This window comes from Mirounga leonina, unplaced genomic scaffold, assembly GCF_011800145.1.
Source record: "Mirounga leonina isolate KUSES-001 unplaced genomic scaffold, KU_Mleo_1.0 Mir_173, whole genome shotgun sequence".
In the NCBI taxonomy this organism is placed as follows: Eukaryota; Metazoa; Chordata; class Mammalia; order Carnivora; family Phocidae; genus Mirounga; species Mirounga leonina.
Genome location: NW_023270447.1, coordinates 36,026,844 through 36,043,089, shown reverse-complemented (window position 1 = coordinate 36,043,089; position 16,246 = coordinate 36,026,844). Strand labels below are relative to the sequence as shown.

The following is a 16,246-nucleotide window of genomic DNA, read 5'->3' as shown; positions in this document are numbered from 1 at the left end:
CACTATTCCAAGATGAATGTCTAAAGAAAACCAACCAAGAGTAAATTCAGCCAAAATCAACCTATGCTTCAGGCTAATGTAACACATTTTTAAAAACAAAACAAAACAAAAAAAACAAAAGCCCACCAAACCATCTTCAGTCAGAAGACATTTTTCAGTGGGTCCTATTATTTAGGTAATTTTTCCCTTTTCTCAGCTCTAAGATATCTTTCTAAACACATGTAGACTTCAATAGGGATTCAAAAATTCTCCAACACCCATACCATTTAGGGGCCAAGTCTCCTCTGCGTAAGGGATGTGTCACATCAGGCTGAGTTCTCAAATGAACATACGCCATTCTCAGGTGTTATCTCTGCTGATGGTCAGGAGCCAAGGGGCCCCCGGGAGCGTTTTGGCAATACCGTGTTACTTACGGTTGAGAGGCAGGCTCGCGTTGGTTGTGCCGAGCTTGTTGGCAGCCACACAAGTATAGTTGCCGAAATGCTCTTGGGTCACATTGGTAACAGTGAGAATGGACCTTGTGCTGAAGTTTTGAATAATGATTCCTTGTTGGCCATTGAAGAGCCTACAAGACAAAATAAACTCTAGGTAAACAGGCATCGTGAATACCATCTTTAGTTTTAGCTTCATCGGGGTTGTCATGGCAACCCACAGACAGTTTTGTCCACACTCACGTTAGCATATAATGTGATAATATAATGTTATATTTTCCTTACGTTAGTAGACGTCGGGGAGGAGAAGCTGTTTGACAGCTGTAGATTGTTACTATGGGATGATTTGTGCTCTACAACAAGCTAAATTCAGATTGCCACATGTCCTGTTCATACACTGATTTGTATTTTAGAAATACAATATTTGTATTTTAGAAAACTAAATACACTACAGCAATGGCGTCTCATCTGCTAAGTTGAGAAAGAGTAAAGCAAATTAAATATAATGATTTTATCAAAAACACACAAACTGATGGTTTCTGAAAAGTTGGCTAGGATATGTCTAGGCCATTTCAGATGATATTATTGAATAACCCCCATGAAAGTTAACCCCACAACTGTGATAAGATGGTTCTGAGTCTGGGATCAACACCACTTCGCAGCAGCTACTTAAGGCCCAGACAGGTGACTTGCTGTTAAACCCAGAAAAAACACAGCGGCCTAGCATTGAGAAGAGCATTTCAAGTGGTCTCATCTTAGCCACATATTAGGAATGCAGCTGGGAAAGTTCTCTAACCTTTCTGGGCCTCAATATAAAATTCAATTCTCCCTGATTCCACCCTGACTACCCAACAATCTCTCTCCGGGCTTACCAGCAGAGGTCTCACTCTCCAATAGACTGGCAGAGTGTCTCTGTTCTCAGGGCTTGCCATGCCCACTCCTACTTCACTCTTTTCCAGATCTGCATCCAATGGTCATATGCTCCTTGTATCTCTTGCTAGCTGGATCCTTCCCTCCTCACTAAGGTTTGATTTGTGTCCTATCTCGCCCACTCTAATACTCCTTAAATGACTCTTCCTTCCCTCTCTCTCTGAATGTTTCTCTCTAAATTGTTGTGGGATTTCTAAAACCAAAGTCACATTCTTGCATTGTTCTCTGTAGCTGTTTCCAGGCACACAGGTCTTTTCAACCCAAATAAATTGAATTGCTTTAAATTCCTCAAAAGGCAAGGCCATATGGACACACTTTATTTTATATTTGAGTTCTGCATAGCACTCAATAGTACAAAAAATAGTTTGGGGTGCCTGGGTGGCTCAGTCAGTTAAGGATCTGCCTTTGGCTCAGTTCATGATCCCAGGGTCCTGGGACTGAGCCCATCGGGCTCTCTATTCAGTGGGGAGTCTGCTTCTCCCTCTCTCTCTGCCCCTCCCCTGCTGTGCTCTCTCTCTTGCTCTCTCTCTCTCTCATACACATAAAATCTTAAAAAAAAAAAAGCAAATAGTTCTGAGATCAACAGAGTTGGGGTGACATCCCCACAACACAGGGATTGGTAAGCCCTCTCAAGAAATTCTCTTTCTAAATACAAATTCTGAAATAATGAGGATGCCAACCAGATGATAACGTCTCCCTAACTAACCCCAAAGTTTACGATGAAAAGATGTGCTGATCACAATATGGGCTATATAAGCTCATAGCCCAAATGGTGTGGCATTTTTTCTTTCTTAATATGTTCAAGTTTTAGTACTAAATATTTCTTTAATCATGAAGATGCTAATAAGTGGCATTCCCCTGAGAGTTTAGGTTGAACTCCTTTTCATTCAGATGCATGTGACTTGCATCTGAATTTAGATAAAATATACTGTAGTTACATGCAGATTAAGATAAGCAGCCATGCTTGATTACCCTGGGAATTACTTATATTTCATGTAATAGCTGAATTTGACTTACCCAAAACTCAAACTTTAATCAGATTAATAAAACTTTTAGTTAAATAAACATTGAAAAACTTTAACTTGAGCAATAAACCTAATGATCTGCAACTCTGACACAAGAAAATAGGGCATAAAATATCAAGGATATGGCAGTTTTTACTCCCCTGTCTCATATTGCAAATCTATCAACATTTATGCCAAAATACCATCCTGATTATTGCATATTTTCCTACATCACATTTATAACTTAATTTTTAACCAATTAGTATACACTATGCATAAAAATCCACAGCTTCATTGTCCAGAGGTCTTTGGCATTATGGCTCAAATCTATCTGCCCATGTCTACACTTTGGACACATTCTCCAGAGGACTCAGCAACATCCTGGACTACTAAATCCCTATTGTGTCCCACCTACCAAAACTGAGATTCATTTTGGTCCTAAAGAACGAAGAAAAAATTAGTCAGGGTCTTCATTTGGCTAGACTCTGGGGAGAAAATCTCAAGAGAGAAGAGTCAGCAACTTGACAGCATTATTTGCTTATGTTCCTTCAGGCTGTCTTTCCAGTTGGCTTCTAATTCTCTGCCCTTCAATGTGTCTAAAGGCAAAGCCCCATGTGTTGCTAAGTCATGCAGCATATCCACACTCTGTATGTGTAGACCCATTCTTGGCCTCTGGCCGGCGCTGCTGTGCGCATCCTTACCAGAGGGGCACGTCCGTGGGACAGCAGGGGTAAATATTCCTGCTGCTCCCCCTAGCCTGGCAAGTGATGATGGCCAATAAAAAAGAAAAGTTATCTTCCTTGGGGGGATGTACTTCCCTTTAAAGGAAGCTACCTTTCTGAGATTACTGGAGAAGTCCTAAACTTACTTTCTTCTAGAGTTGGGAGTTTTCAAAATGCTGGCTCCTCAAATACCCTGTAAGAACTTATCTTTACCCAGTAGATGGCTGAGACAGACTTTCCAAAGCTGACCTTAAGGGAGAATGACTTCTGAGATGGTATATATCTCTGGAGGTGTACTTCTGTGATTTTCCTGCAGGAATCCTGAGGGTACATGGGGCGAGGGGCTTTCTCAGCTATTCAGATCAATTCTGAAAATTGCCATTGCTACAAAGATGAGTCCTATGCTTAGGTGATTAGGGACTTGGCTGGGCAACACATGTCTTTGAAGATCTTTGGAGGCCCTTCAGAAGGTCGAAGCTGAAGAGAAGGATCAATCAGACAAACAGGTGTTTGCAACTGAGTTTATCTTAGTCACAATGGGGACCCTGTTAAGATGAATACTTCTACCTTTAGTTACTGGATATAGAAATTTGAACCACATTTATAAGTCCCATCATGTCTGTCCCTAATGTAATTTCAATCTTTGACTAAAAACAAATTAAAAAAAAGAGCTCTTTAATTGATGATATTGTTTTTTCTTTATGAAAGAGTTTTATTCGAAAATTGCTGGATATAGTTATATTTTCTGTAAAGAGAATCATTTTTTATCAATAAAAACATATATTTGACAAATTAAATTGTTATTCTGTGTTAAAGAAAGTTCTTGATAGCTTTCAAACATGCACATATCAGCCTATTAACAGAAGGACCCTGGCCCCACTGAATTTTTCTTTTTTTTTTTTTAAGATTTTATTTGTTTGACAGAGAGAAAGAGCACAAGCAGGCAGAATGGCAGGGAGAGGGAGAGGGAGAAGCGGGCTTCCCATCCAGCAGGGAGCCCGATGTGGAATTCGATCCCAGGACCCTGAGATCATGACCTGAGCCGAATGCAGACGCTTAACCAACTGAGCCACCCAGGCGCCCAGGATTTTTCATATCCGTCCCAGACTTGTTTGAAACCAGACTTCCTTAAATCAGTGATGTGAAATCTTAAGTGACAACTCAAGCAATAGTTCACAATACACCTTGCAATAAAACCAGAGAACTAAATCCAGAATATTACCTTATTTGGAGTTCTCTCCTTTCCCTAAATACTTAAGTCTTTCAAGTTCTAAGAGAATCATTCTTGTATTGACTTAAATTACAGAATAAGAGATATTTTCTTATGGTCCCTCCCCCCAAAAAGAGAGAAAACAATTCTGTTGAATTAGTGGTTAAATACAGTATTCCTTCCCTCAGAAGTAGATCAGCATTTGGTGCTTGTTTAGAAATTCCTGAGCATTTTTATTTTTTGCATTTTTACCTTTCTGTGGACCCTATGGCTGTAAGATCCTTCCATTACTGTTCACCTTGCTGGTCTCTACCCTCTACCACCTATGGTGGTTTGTTCCATACCACTCAGATCAGAATGTTTGTGTCCTCCCCAAATTCATATTTCAAAAACCTAAGCCCCAAAGGTGATGGTATTGGTGGGTGGGGCCTTTGGAAGGTGCTTAAAAATCATGAATGTGAAAGCATGACGAATGGGATTAGTGCCTTATAAGAGGCTCCAGAGAGCTCCCATAGCCTCTTCTGTCATGTAAAGATACAATAAGATGTCTGTGACCCAGAAGAGAACCCTCCCCAGACCATGCTTGCTCCCTGATCTTGGACTTCTAGCCTCCAGAACTATGAGATAATTTTCTGTTGTTTATAAGCTACCTAATCCGTGGTATTTTGTTATAGCAGCCTAGATGGACAAAGACACATACTGAGGACAATTGCTCTCACTCTTCTTCCTTCTGCCTGTCATTAATGCATCATAAATCTGTGAATTACAGGCTATCTGCCCTGCCGGTAGATGATGCAGGCAACTCATAAATAACACAGCCTGACCAACTAACTAGTTCTGAATTAGAATAGGCTCTTATATTTTCAAGTGTCATTCAGAAAGAAGTACCACATAGGAAGCATGCTAATAACTAAGGATACTTATATATTGGACTCACGAAATGTTCATGAAATTTACAATCATAGCCTCTCTCGGACAGTAACTAGGATGAACAGAAGAGTCCACTGCAACATCCAACAGCAAAACTGACCACAAAGCCATTGGCACTGATTGTTAAGATTGCAAAAATAAACAGCTATACCAGACCTCATTCATTTTATTTATAAATCGAGCCTCATGACACATTTTGGGACTACTGTTTACTATCTGCCTTTCCAGGTCAGGAATAACAATAAATATTCTGGAGAAACAAGCTTTCAAGTGCAAATAGTCACTGAAATACTTCATTGCTAATATAGGAAACATACATAAGCGTATCAGACAACAACATTTAAAATATTAATTTGAAATAGGAGAGGGAGAGGTGTTCTCAAATGATAATAGATGTTTTATCAGACTAGAATTAAAGGAAATATGCTAATAATATATCATGTTATATAAATGGATAAGATTATTATGTTCTTACTAACTGATCTTTGGGTGGTAGCACAGCAGAGATGGAAGATAATAGGGGAAAGAAGGTAGTTTGTGAATCATAAGAATTATATAAGAAAAGGAATGTTACTTCCAACAATGGATTGCAGGTTTCTCAATTCCAAGAGGTGGTATGAGCTAAGGATACAACTCAAAAAGAAAAGCTTCAGAAAAAGTCATGGTTGATGGTAAAAACATCACAAGTGATATGGTATTAATGGAAATGAAGTTTTATTTGGTCATCAAATGATGATTAAATACCTCCCATGCTGAAGGCACTGATTTAAGAACCAAAAGTGGGGGGAAAAGACAAATAGGACACATTTCTATCTAAGGACCTTGGCTACACTTAAAAATGTGAAGATGACACTGAGGTGGCATATAGGTCCTTGTACAACACATCTCAATGCCTCTCTCAATGACAGTATTTTAGCTTACATATATTTGGCTCTGAATCATGGCTGTATCTCTAGTCTTTGTAATGTGAGCAGGAGTGTTTTATGTATGTGCAAAATATTAGCTGTTCTCAACATACTTAAGACTGAAGTAATCTAACATTAAAGAATTTCAATGTTGTACAAAAAAGTTTGATGTGCAGTTTGTGGGAAACTGACATTCAGAAAACATTTAAGCATTTTCAAATGTATGTCAACTAATCTTCATAGCAACCCTCGGAGGTAAACATTACTAGTCCCATTTTACAGATGAGAAGAAAAAAGAAGTTTAGAAAAATTAAGTTAATTTATCTTCTATCATCTGGTAAGTAGTAGAACTGACATTCAAATCCAGAACTTCTGACTCAGGGTATTGTCCCAAGTAGCAACTGGTATTTAAATCATTAAGTAGAAACCAGGATACTGTATTTAAGTTTGGAAAGACATGGCAGAAGTCATGAGTGGTTTAAGAAAATTAAGTCAAGCCAGGGAATAGAACCAGTGGGGCTAAATAACCAAGTAATATGTGGTCTATGCACCAGGAAAGCCTGATCCAACCTGTGGGGTGAATCTAATGGGATAGAAAGTAAAAAAATAGTAGGGTTCACTTCAGCCAGCTATTTGCAGATTCCCTGGCCCAGAGGCCTCTTAACTATCCATGTGAGGCTTACCCATGCCCATCAGTCTCTTCCGGCAGCTGTCTTTTGCTCCCAATGGAGTCACTCTTTCAGGCTACTCACAGTCCCAAGATGAGAGGCAGAAAATGGTCTCTTGCCCTGTTTTCTCCTCAAACTACATGCCAGATAACACATACCTTCAGCATTGATTATTGTTTGTTTTTCTTCCCCTAGGTTCACTAAATATTCGGGTTGTAGTAAATCTCTCTCCAAAATGTATCTGTGGAATATAGTCAAGGATGGCAGAAAAAAACATAGCCTAGACGAGTGGCAAGAATGCAATAATTTTAAATAAGTTCAAAATTGTCTCTAAAGTTCAAGTCCTAGTGATGTTATGGAGTTAGTCCTTTCTGAGTTGGTCAAATCATCAGCACGTCAAAAACTTCTCTTTACCACACCATTTCAGGTACAAGCTTTCATAAATTTGCATGACTTTTGATTACTGTCCATATTCCCCATTAGCATGCAACTCCATCAGGGCAAGCTTCCTAGTTTTTGCTATTCATTATATTCTAAGCGTGGAGCATAATGTTGGGTATTTAATAGGTGTACGGTAAGTAGTTATTGAATGCCTGACTGAATGAATTATGTTTTCACATTTTTGTATTGCTTAGTTTTTTCATCTGGGAAATGGAAAAACTGAAGCCAATCTCAAAGTGTTGACATAAGAATGGTTTTTAAATGTATAAAATGTAGTATCTATACACACACACAAAAATGCAGTAGGCACTAGAAATATGATAGGTGTTATTATTGTTCAATGATAGGGTCTGTTTCTTGACAGAACAAATACATTTCCTCTCAGATGGCAGCCAAATATTAAATATTGAAAATACAGGAAATTATTTTTAAAGGAAAGATCTGCGAGAGTGACTGAAAAGATCATAGCATCATGATTTCAAGATGTGCCAAACTCAGTCTCAATTACATGTGTATTATCAATTTCATCTAGGTTTTTCACAGATGTGCAGGGTAAATAAAAAAAAATAAAAGTAAAAAGAAGGAGGAGGAAGAACTGCTAGATACCAGAGAGAAATGAAAACTGATGTGAACATGCTGCTATAGCAACATACTGGTTTACTGTGTTGCTTGGTACTTAAGGCTTGAATACAACATGATATCATTTATTCCTGGGAACAGACTGAAGAATATCATGCATCAATGTCTCAGCCCCAAGGGGTATCTATCTTTAGTTGCACATTTGAATAAATTAATGTATTATAATATATTAGGACATTTTAATGATTTTAGACTTTACTAGGCTATTTAAAATGTATGTCTTGTTTACTTTATCAATTTTAATGAAATTAATAATTTTAGATTAGAGACCTTTGGGCTGCCTTACTTGTGACAATTTGATTCACACAGGGAGGATATTGCCTTTAACTTTACATCAAGTAAACAAAGGCTATAGTGCAGGTGTCAATCCTCCTCTGACTGCAGTGAGTCTTGTATCCCTGACAACCTGGCCTATGACTAGATTTTTCCCCTCTGCTTGAACTGCTTTTCTAATATCAATGTGCCCATTTTAATGTCAAATTTCCTCCCATAATATACCAACACAACCATTTTGCAGAGATCATATTCACCAAAAAGAAATCCTGGAGAGTCAGAACTGAGCGACAGAAACCAGCTTCTGTTTTGCAATTAGGTGTTGGGTTTACCGTGTCCTGCAATCTAAGGCTACAGATGAATTTTGTACTAATATTTTCTTCTCAATTTGAAAATGTATTAAAATGAGAATGGTTCTCCTTCATCATGGTTAAAAGGCCACAACTCATTCTTGCAACAGAATGTATTTCAAACACCATGTTAGATGCTGGGAACACAATGGCGAACAGGACAAAGCCCTCACTCTCAGGTAGATTATAGATTAGGAGGAGAAAGACCAGTAAACAAGTTGAGTATCATTTAAAAAGTGCTTTTATAGAGGTAAGCACATGGGAGTACATCTGGAGAGACTCCTTTCCAAGCAGAAATGGGTCTGGGTAGTTTACTGAGAGAAGGTGGTATCTGAATTGAGACTAAAGGACTAATGGAAGGCAGCCAGCCAAAGGTAGCCAGGATGGGTGTGTGTGTGTGTGGAAGGGGTTTATAAGCAAAATGACCAACATATGAAAAGCCCTTAAAGATAGAGACCATGTCACAGTTTGTGAACTAAGATATTTTAGGCAGTTATAACCCTATTGTGGGATGGTAGAAAGACAAGATAGCCAGAGAGGTAAACAGGGGCAGGAACATGAAGGCTTCCCATGCCATACTGTGATGTTAGGACTTTCATCTAGGGACATTCAAGAATCCTTGAAGGGATTTAAGTAGAAAGTGATGAGATCAGATATTTATTTTGGAAATATTGCTATGAATTTTAAGAATACAACTGAAATCCAGCTGTCTATTGGTGGACTGTGTATGCAGTATTAACACCTTAATTTCAGTATGTTCTAAACCAAACTCAGTACAATCTCCCCCAAATCTCTTTTCCTATGTTCCCAGCTTCAGTTAATGACTTCACCATTCACCTTATTACTGAGCTGGAAAACTTAAAATTATCTTCAAATAGTCCTTTCCTTGTATCTAATCAATCACTGAAATATATAAATACTAACTTTTCCCTCTCTTGCTTTTTTAAAAAAGACTTATTTATTTATTTGAGAGAGAGAGAGAGAGTTGCACGGTGGGAGGGGCAGAGGGAGAGAGAGAATCTGAAGTAGACTGAGCATTGAGTGCTCAGAGCCTGACACACAGCTGGATCTCACGATCCTGAGAACAGGACCTGAACTGAAACCAGGAGTCGGATGCTTAACCACTTGCATCATCCAGGGGCCCCTCCTCTCTTGCTTTTTAATTGCACAACTAATACCCTAGTTTAAACCATATTTTGTATCTTTCCCATCCCAACTGCTCTGAGAAACATTTTATGAAAACAGGGATGCATACTTTTACTATCCTTGAAAAGTCCTTCAGTGGCTTCCCAAAACCTATAGAATCAAGTCTAAATGATTATCATGATATTTAAAATGCTCCAAGTCTTGCCCTAACATGCATTTCTAACCCTACCTCCTATTACACCTGATTTCACATCCTGTACCTCAAGGCATAAAAAAGAACCCTCTCCACACAATGCTTACATTACATTGATCATGTTCTTTTCTTGCTTATGATTATTCTTGACTTCTTGCAATGTTTGGAAATACTGTTCATTGGTATGAAGCATAAAAGCTACCTTTTCCCTGAAGTATTTGTTAATGCTCTGATTTGAGTTGAATGGACCCCTGTTGTGCACTTTCAAGGACTTAATTTAGGGCTCCCTTATGATCTTCTTACTTGGCCCTTATTTCATTTTGGTGATTTTTATGACAAACTATAAGCTCCAAATCAGGGAATGCAAACTGGACTAGCCCGCTTTCAATTTTGATTGCCCCAAGGTTTTAAATATAATATTTTGTATGTATGTCTTACATGGACATGTGTTTTCCATTTCCCAGTAGTTGAAATGTTCTTGCTTATTTCATATATTTACCTTTACCTTTTCCCTAGCCTGGGATGATAAAGACCTCATAGGGGTAACAAAACTGTACAGACAAGACTTAGGTTATTAAAAAAAAAAAAAAAAAAGAGGGGCGCCTGGGTGGCTCAGTCGTTAAGTGTCTGACTTTGGCTCAGGTCATGATCCCAGGGTCCTGGGATCGAGCGCCGCATTAGGCTCCCTGCTTGCTGGGAAGCCTGTTTCTCCCTCTCCCACTCCCCCTGCTTGTGTTCCTGCTCTCCCCCCCTCTCTCTCTCTCTGTGTCAAATAAATAAATAAAATCTTTAAAAAAAAAAAGAAAAGAAAAGTGAAATATCATCAGAAAAGAAGTTTCTTCAATGCACGAACTTAATTTGTTCTCAATCTTTTCCAATTATGTCACAGTTAAATGCCCAATGCATATTTGTTGAATGAACACATAAAATCTCAGGTCAGGAAGGAAGATTATTTTTAACATGGGATGGTATTGGTTATTTCCAGTACCCTTCTAAGTCAAAATATGTAACTGCTTAATCTCTTAAGATAAGAGAGAAAAAATGGGTAGAGAAAGAGAAAGAGAGAGAAAGAGAGGGAGAGAGAATGAATTAACTTATTTCTAGTCTCTTCTGAATAATCAAAGTTGTATAAAACCTAGAAGAGGGATATCTTGACACAAGACTCAGGAAATTATGGGTTGGTTTTGTTTTTGTTTTTAAAAATCACTTTGTTGAGGAATAATATATACAACTCAATGAGTTTGGGGTAAGTATACACCTGTGAAACCATCACTACCAAGTCCATAAATATATCCATCACCTACCAAGGTTGCCTTGGAATTAGATTTTATTTCCCATTCTGTACTTCCCTTCAACAAGTCATTTTACCTTTATGAGATAGAGTTTTTTCCCTTAGGTATAATCTAGTTAGAATTGTATGGGGCACCTGGGTGGCTCAGTCAGTTAAGCATCTGACTCTTGATTTCATCTCAGGTCATGATCTCAGGGTGATGAGATCGAGCCCTGCAGGGGGCTGCTTAAGATTCTCTCTCTCTTCCTCTCCCTCTGCCCCTCTACCCCTACTCATGCATGTACTCTCTCTTTCCCTCTCTTGCTCTACAATAAAATTAAATTTAAAAAATCTAGTTAGAATTGTGTGAGGAATGGGTAAGATGGTATACAGTGAGTTATATGTGTTATAAAATTACAAAGTTGGTAGGTAGGGTAAAATTTCCCTGTCATTAAAATTGCCCTTGAAAATTCCTTAAAATTCCTTATTTTAAACTAACATACTTTATAAGAGTCTGCAAAATGGAGGGCAGGTACTCCAAATTGGGTATAAAGTGATCTGTTGGAAAATAATAGAATGAAAAGAAAATAATAGAATGCCCATTTATGTTATAATTGTATCTCATCTTTTAAATTTTATCTGTTATATGTCATTTAATGTCTGCAAAATATTAGTTCAAAAGTGCATATACACAGTTTACAAATAAGTATTCATATACTGATAGTTTTTCCTAAGTTTTAAATTTTACTCATAGGGATATATATTTCAAAAATGTTGTGGATCACTGCTCTACCTACCAAGTAGGTACCATTACAAGATGGCAGTGCCATCTTCACAAAATGTTACAAAGTCCATGTTTTTGTAATACTTACTTAAACATTAGTCCATTAAAATTTATTTTATGTTTTTGGTCTTAATCCTAAATAAATACACTCTTTTCAAGCCATAGATTAACTTAATTTCATGTCATCAAAGATATTACTTGCTTAGTAGTACTTTGCCTATTCTGAAAATGCCCTTCACTGGATATAAGGAGTCTCTTTCTATTATCAAGAAAAAAAAAAGTTTATATTTTTGGTTTTTTATATAATTGAACTCTAAACTCTGATTTTCCCAAAAATAAGATGCATATGGAATAAAATTAAGTCTGTGAGCACTGTCCCTATCAGGAAGGCTAAAAGAGCCTGTAGTGTTAAAAAAAAAAATAACCATTTTACACCAAAGGATAATATTTTAATAACAAGTATATAACTTTAGTCATTCTCATGATGCTTATCGAAACAGTGTAATAAACTAAAGGTCAAATGGCTAATATTTCTAATGTAAAAAAAGTTTTTTTTTTTATTGTCATCCATTATGGAAGCCTATCTTTGAAGATAGTATCTGATGATTCCTTTTTTTTTTTTTTAAGATTTTTATCTATTTTTTTGAGAGAGAGAGAGAGAGAGACAGAGACAGAGACAGCACACGCAGGGGGAGAGGCTGGGGAGAAGGAGAAGCAGACTCCCGCTGAACAGGGAGCCCAATGTGGGGCTCGATCCCAGGACCGCAGGATCATGACAGGAGCCGAAGGCAGACGCCCAAACGACTAAGCCACCCAGGCGCCCCAATAGTATCTGATAACTCTTAACTCTTGATATTCATGTCCCCATTTTCCCCTTCCACATTGAAGAGGGTCACCCTGTGTAACCAATAAGATATTAGAGAAATGACAGAGCATAACTTCTGGGCTAGGTCATAAACAGTTTCTATCTTGCTCTCTCTTGGATTACTAGTTCTGGGAAAAGTCAATCACCACGTCAAGAAGACAGTCAAGCAGCCCTATGAAGAGGCAATTAACTGAGGCTTTCTGACTATAACAAGAACTAACTTACCAGGCATCTGAGTGAGCTACCTTGGAAGCAGATCCTCCAGCCCTAGTCAAGCCTTTAGATGACCAGCACCAGATGACACCTGACTGCGACCTGGTGAGAGACCCTGAGCCATAACTATCCAGCTGAGCTGCTCCTATCCTGACCCACAGAAACTGTGACAGCAAATGCTTACTGGTTTCAGCTGCTAAGTCTTGGGTTAATTTCTTATTTAGCAGTAGATAACTAAGAATGGCAGTGTATACAAGAGAAAGAATGTGGACTGAAAGGTTAACAATAAAATGTGTCTTGATGGCATCTTTGAAGTTGAGAGCTCTTGGACAGGTTAAGTCTCTTGTGCCTCAGTTCTGTCATCAGTAAATTGAGGACAATAAATTGTGTTTCACAGAACTCTGAACAATAAGTGAGATAAAAGAATTTAAAGAACCTTGAAAATGATTTGTCCTCAGTAAGCATTTGTTTCTTTCTGTTCTTTTAAATTGTGCTTTATTTTGCATGTTTTTTTTAAAAAGGTTTTTAGATTATTCTCAGTACACAGATATGGATTTTATAAGATGTGGAAGAACTATAGGCAAAGATGAGACTAAGGATGTTCAGGTACTGCCTTTTTTATTTATTTATGTTATTTGTTCATATTTATTTGAATGAAGATCCGGCTTTGAAGATCTTAATTTAAAAGAGACGAGGTGGTTTTTTTTTGTTTGTTTAATTTTATTATGTTATGTTAGTCACCATACAATACATCTATTAGTTTTTGATGTGGTGATCCACGATCCATTGTTTTCTTATAACACCCAGTGCTGAGTTTTTATAAACATTCTCTTTTTTTTTTTTTTAAAGATTTTTATTTATTTATTGAGAGAGAGAGAGCGAGCATGAGAGGGAGGAGGGTCAGAGGGAGAAGCAGACTCCCTGCTGAGCAGGGAGCCCGACGCGGGACTCGATCCTGGGACTCCAGGATCATGACCTGAGCCGAAGGCAGTCACTTAACCAACTGAGCCACCCAGGTGCCCCTATAAACATTCTCTTAAGTAGAAGTGAAGAGAGTAAGTTATTTCTGAATATTTTTGCAAGCTTGAAGTAGAAAAATAAAACTTTTCCAGATCTTGTAAAAACTCTGCCAAACTTTGACCTGTCAAAGGTGTCTCTGACAGCTTCATGTTTCTGTTAGTGACCTTGAGGTCAAGAAAACAGCTTGGAAACGTGCTCTGTTTCTTCTCTGTGTGTCTACCTTGATTCCATTATTTCTGTGTCTTTGACTAAGTAAATTCAGAAAGTGTGTGTGTTTGTATGTGCAGTCTTTCATTTTGCTAATTCAGAACTGACCCGCAATGCCCTGACCCTTGTCATTTAACACTGACATTTCAAATTATTTTTGATAGTCTCTGAAGTGCCATGACCTACACAAGGTGCATGGACTTTGCATGAAGTTTTGCAAGACTTTTGAGTTCAAATCCCAGCTCTGCCACTAACTGTATGAACCTGTGCAAATTACTTAAAAACACTCTGTGCTTTGGTTTTCCCCAAGCAAAAGGTTACAATAATAGTACCTACCTATTAAGTTTGTTGTAAATAAAATAAAATGGGTTAATGTCTGTTAACAATTTAGAACAGTGCCTGTCAGACAGCAGGTACTTTTTACATAGGTCGTTTTTCATTTTAATGAGATAAATATTTGAATGGCCTGGGCTCAGAAGGTAGCATGGTAAACCACTCAGTGAGTGTAACAACCACCATTCAGCAACCAGAACCCTTCTATTTCCTACTCCTTTCACATTCTCAAATTTGCTTCACTGTAATTTTGAGAGGATTTTATATACTCTTGTGGTATTTGATAATTTGAGTATTTCCTCAGCTATAACCTTAACGAATAACAGATATATACTTCACTCTGAAATAAAGTATGTTTGCCTTTGACGAGTGCATTTGATTTTCACAGCTCCCAGATTTTCTCTAGGTGTGTGAGTGTGTTGAGAAAGGTCATTGATTGGAAAGAATCAATCCACCTTTTTTAGCAGTGGTTCTAAACTCCTTTGAAAATGTAATAAAAGCTATAGTCCATCTCTCCAGTAGGAAAAAAGTCACTGAAGCTATGACTACGGACACCAATGGGTCCTTTGCTGTTTTTGCTATAGGCCAAGAAAGTCGACTAAGGATTATTGTAGCCTTTTCTGACAATGGTTGCTGCATTTAGGAAAGGAAAAGAGAGAGATATAGAAAAAAAAATTCAGGACATAATTTCACAAAATACTGGAAACCAAAAGGACTTTAACAAAGGAGCTCTCACTTGTACTACTAGGGATAATTCTGTTAAGCTTGTAAGAAAGGTATGACACAGATTCAAAAGGGACTTTGAGAGGTATGTAAAATAGTTTGTCATTATTTAATCTGCACTTCGTGGAAGAACCAGGGATTTGGGGGGCCCTTGCAAGGGAAGGTTCTGAGACATGGAACTGAAGCTCCATTCACCCCACATCTACCAGAGAAGGCCGGCTTTCAAAGATATTACTTACTGGGCTTCCACATAAGATTGTATTTGAAAAAAGGGTTTCATAACTTACAGAGGTTTGGAAACCACTCTTCTAGATGTTTGTCCATATAATCAAAAACTGAACTTCTGAATCTGGATTATCAGAATCTGAGAAAGGTTATTGGCTGATATACAATATTGTACCGTAGGACAAGGGTGACCACAGACTAGTTTATCTAATTCTAAGTACATAAAAAATGGGGCTTCTATGAAGCCCCAAAGAGGTAGATTTAGAATTAGTAAAAACATTAAGTAGTAAAAAGAATTAAAAATTGAGTATCCCAAATTACAGAAGAGGTTGCATAAAAATAGCTGTAAATAATTGTAGATAAAAGCAGAGTCAGTTATTCAGATCAAATGAGATAGTTATGGGGATATCCTTTATTGTTAAGGCTGGTGTTGAAGAAGGAGAAGGTCGTCTACAAATCTTCTTTTGATTACAGTTTAAGAAAAAAAAAAAAGTACCTGCTATGTTCCATCCACTGTCATCCATTATGGCAACATCTAAGCTCTTAGGTCATTTCACTAGTTTTCTTCAGACATTTAGCTGTCCTGTCACGAGCCATGGTATAAATAAGTAAACCCCATACATATATATGTTGAACAGTGTGGAATTGCCAATATTTAGCTTTTTTGACTAAAAATGGCAGTTTCATATGGCCCAACCTAGCATTTTCTTGAACACATTTTTCCCTAGTTTTGAGGCCAAAAAAAAAAAAAAAAAAAAAAAAAA

At 37.7% G+C, this 16,246-nt stretch overlaps 1 protein-coding gene across 1 annotated transcript in view; it reads right to left on the bottom strand.

The window, feature by feature from the left end:
• Positions 1–16,246, bottom strand: part of NEGR1 (neuronal growth regulator 1) — an 849,377-nt gene that overhangs the window by 176,658 nt on the left and 656,473 nt on the right. The window contains exon 6 of the mRNA XM_035018274.1: positions 414–565. Within this exon, the coding sequence (XP_034874165.1) occupies positions 414–565 (152 nt within the window). The remainder of the gene's footprint in view (positions 1–413; positions 566–16,246) is intronic.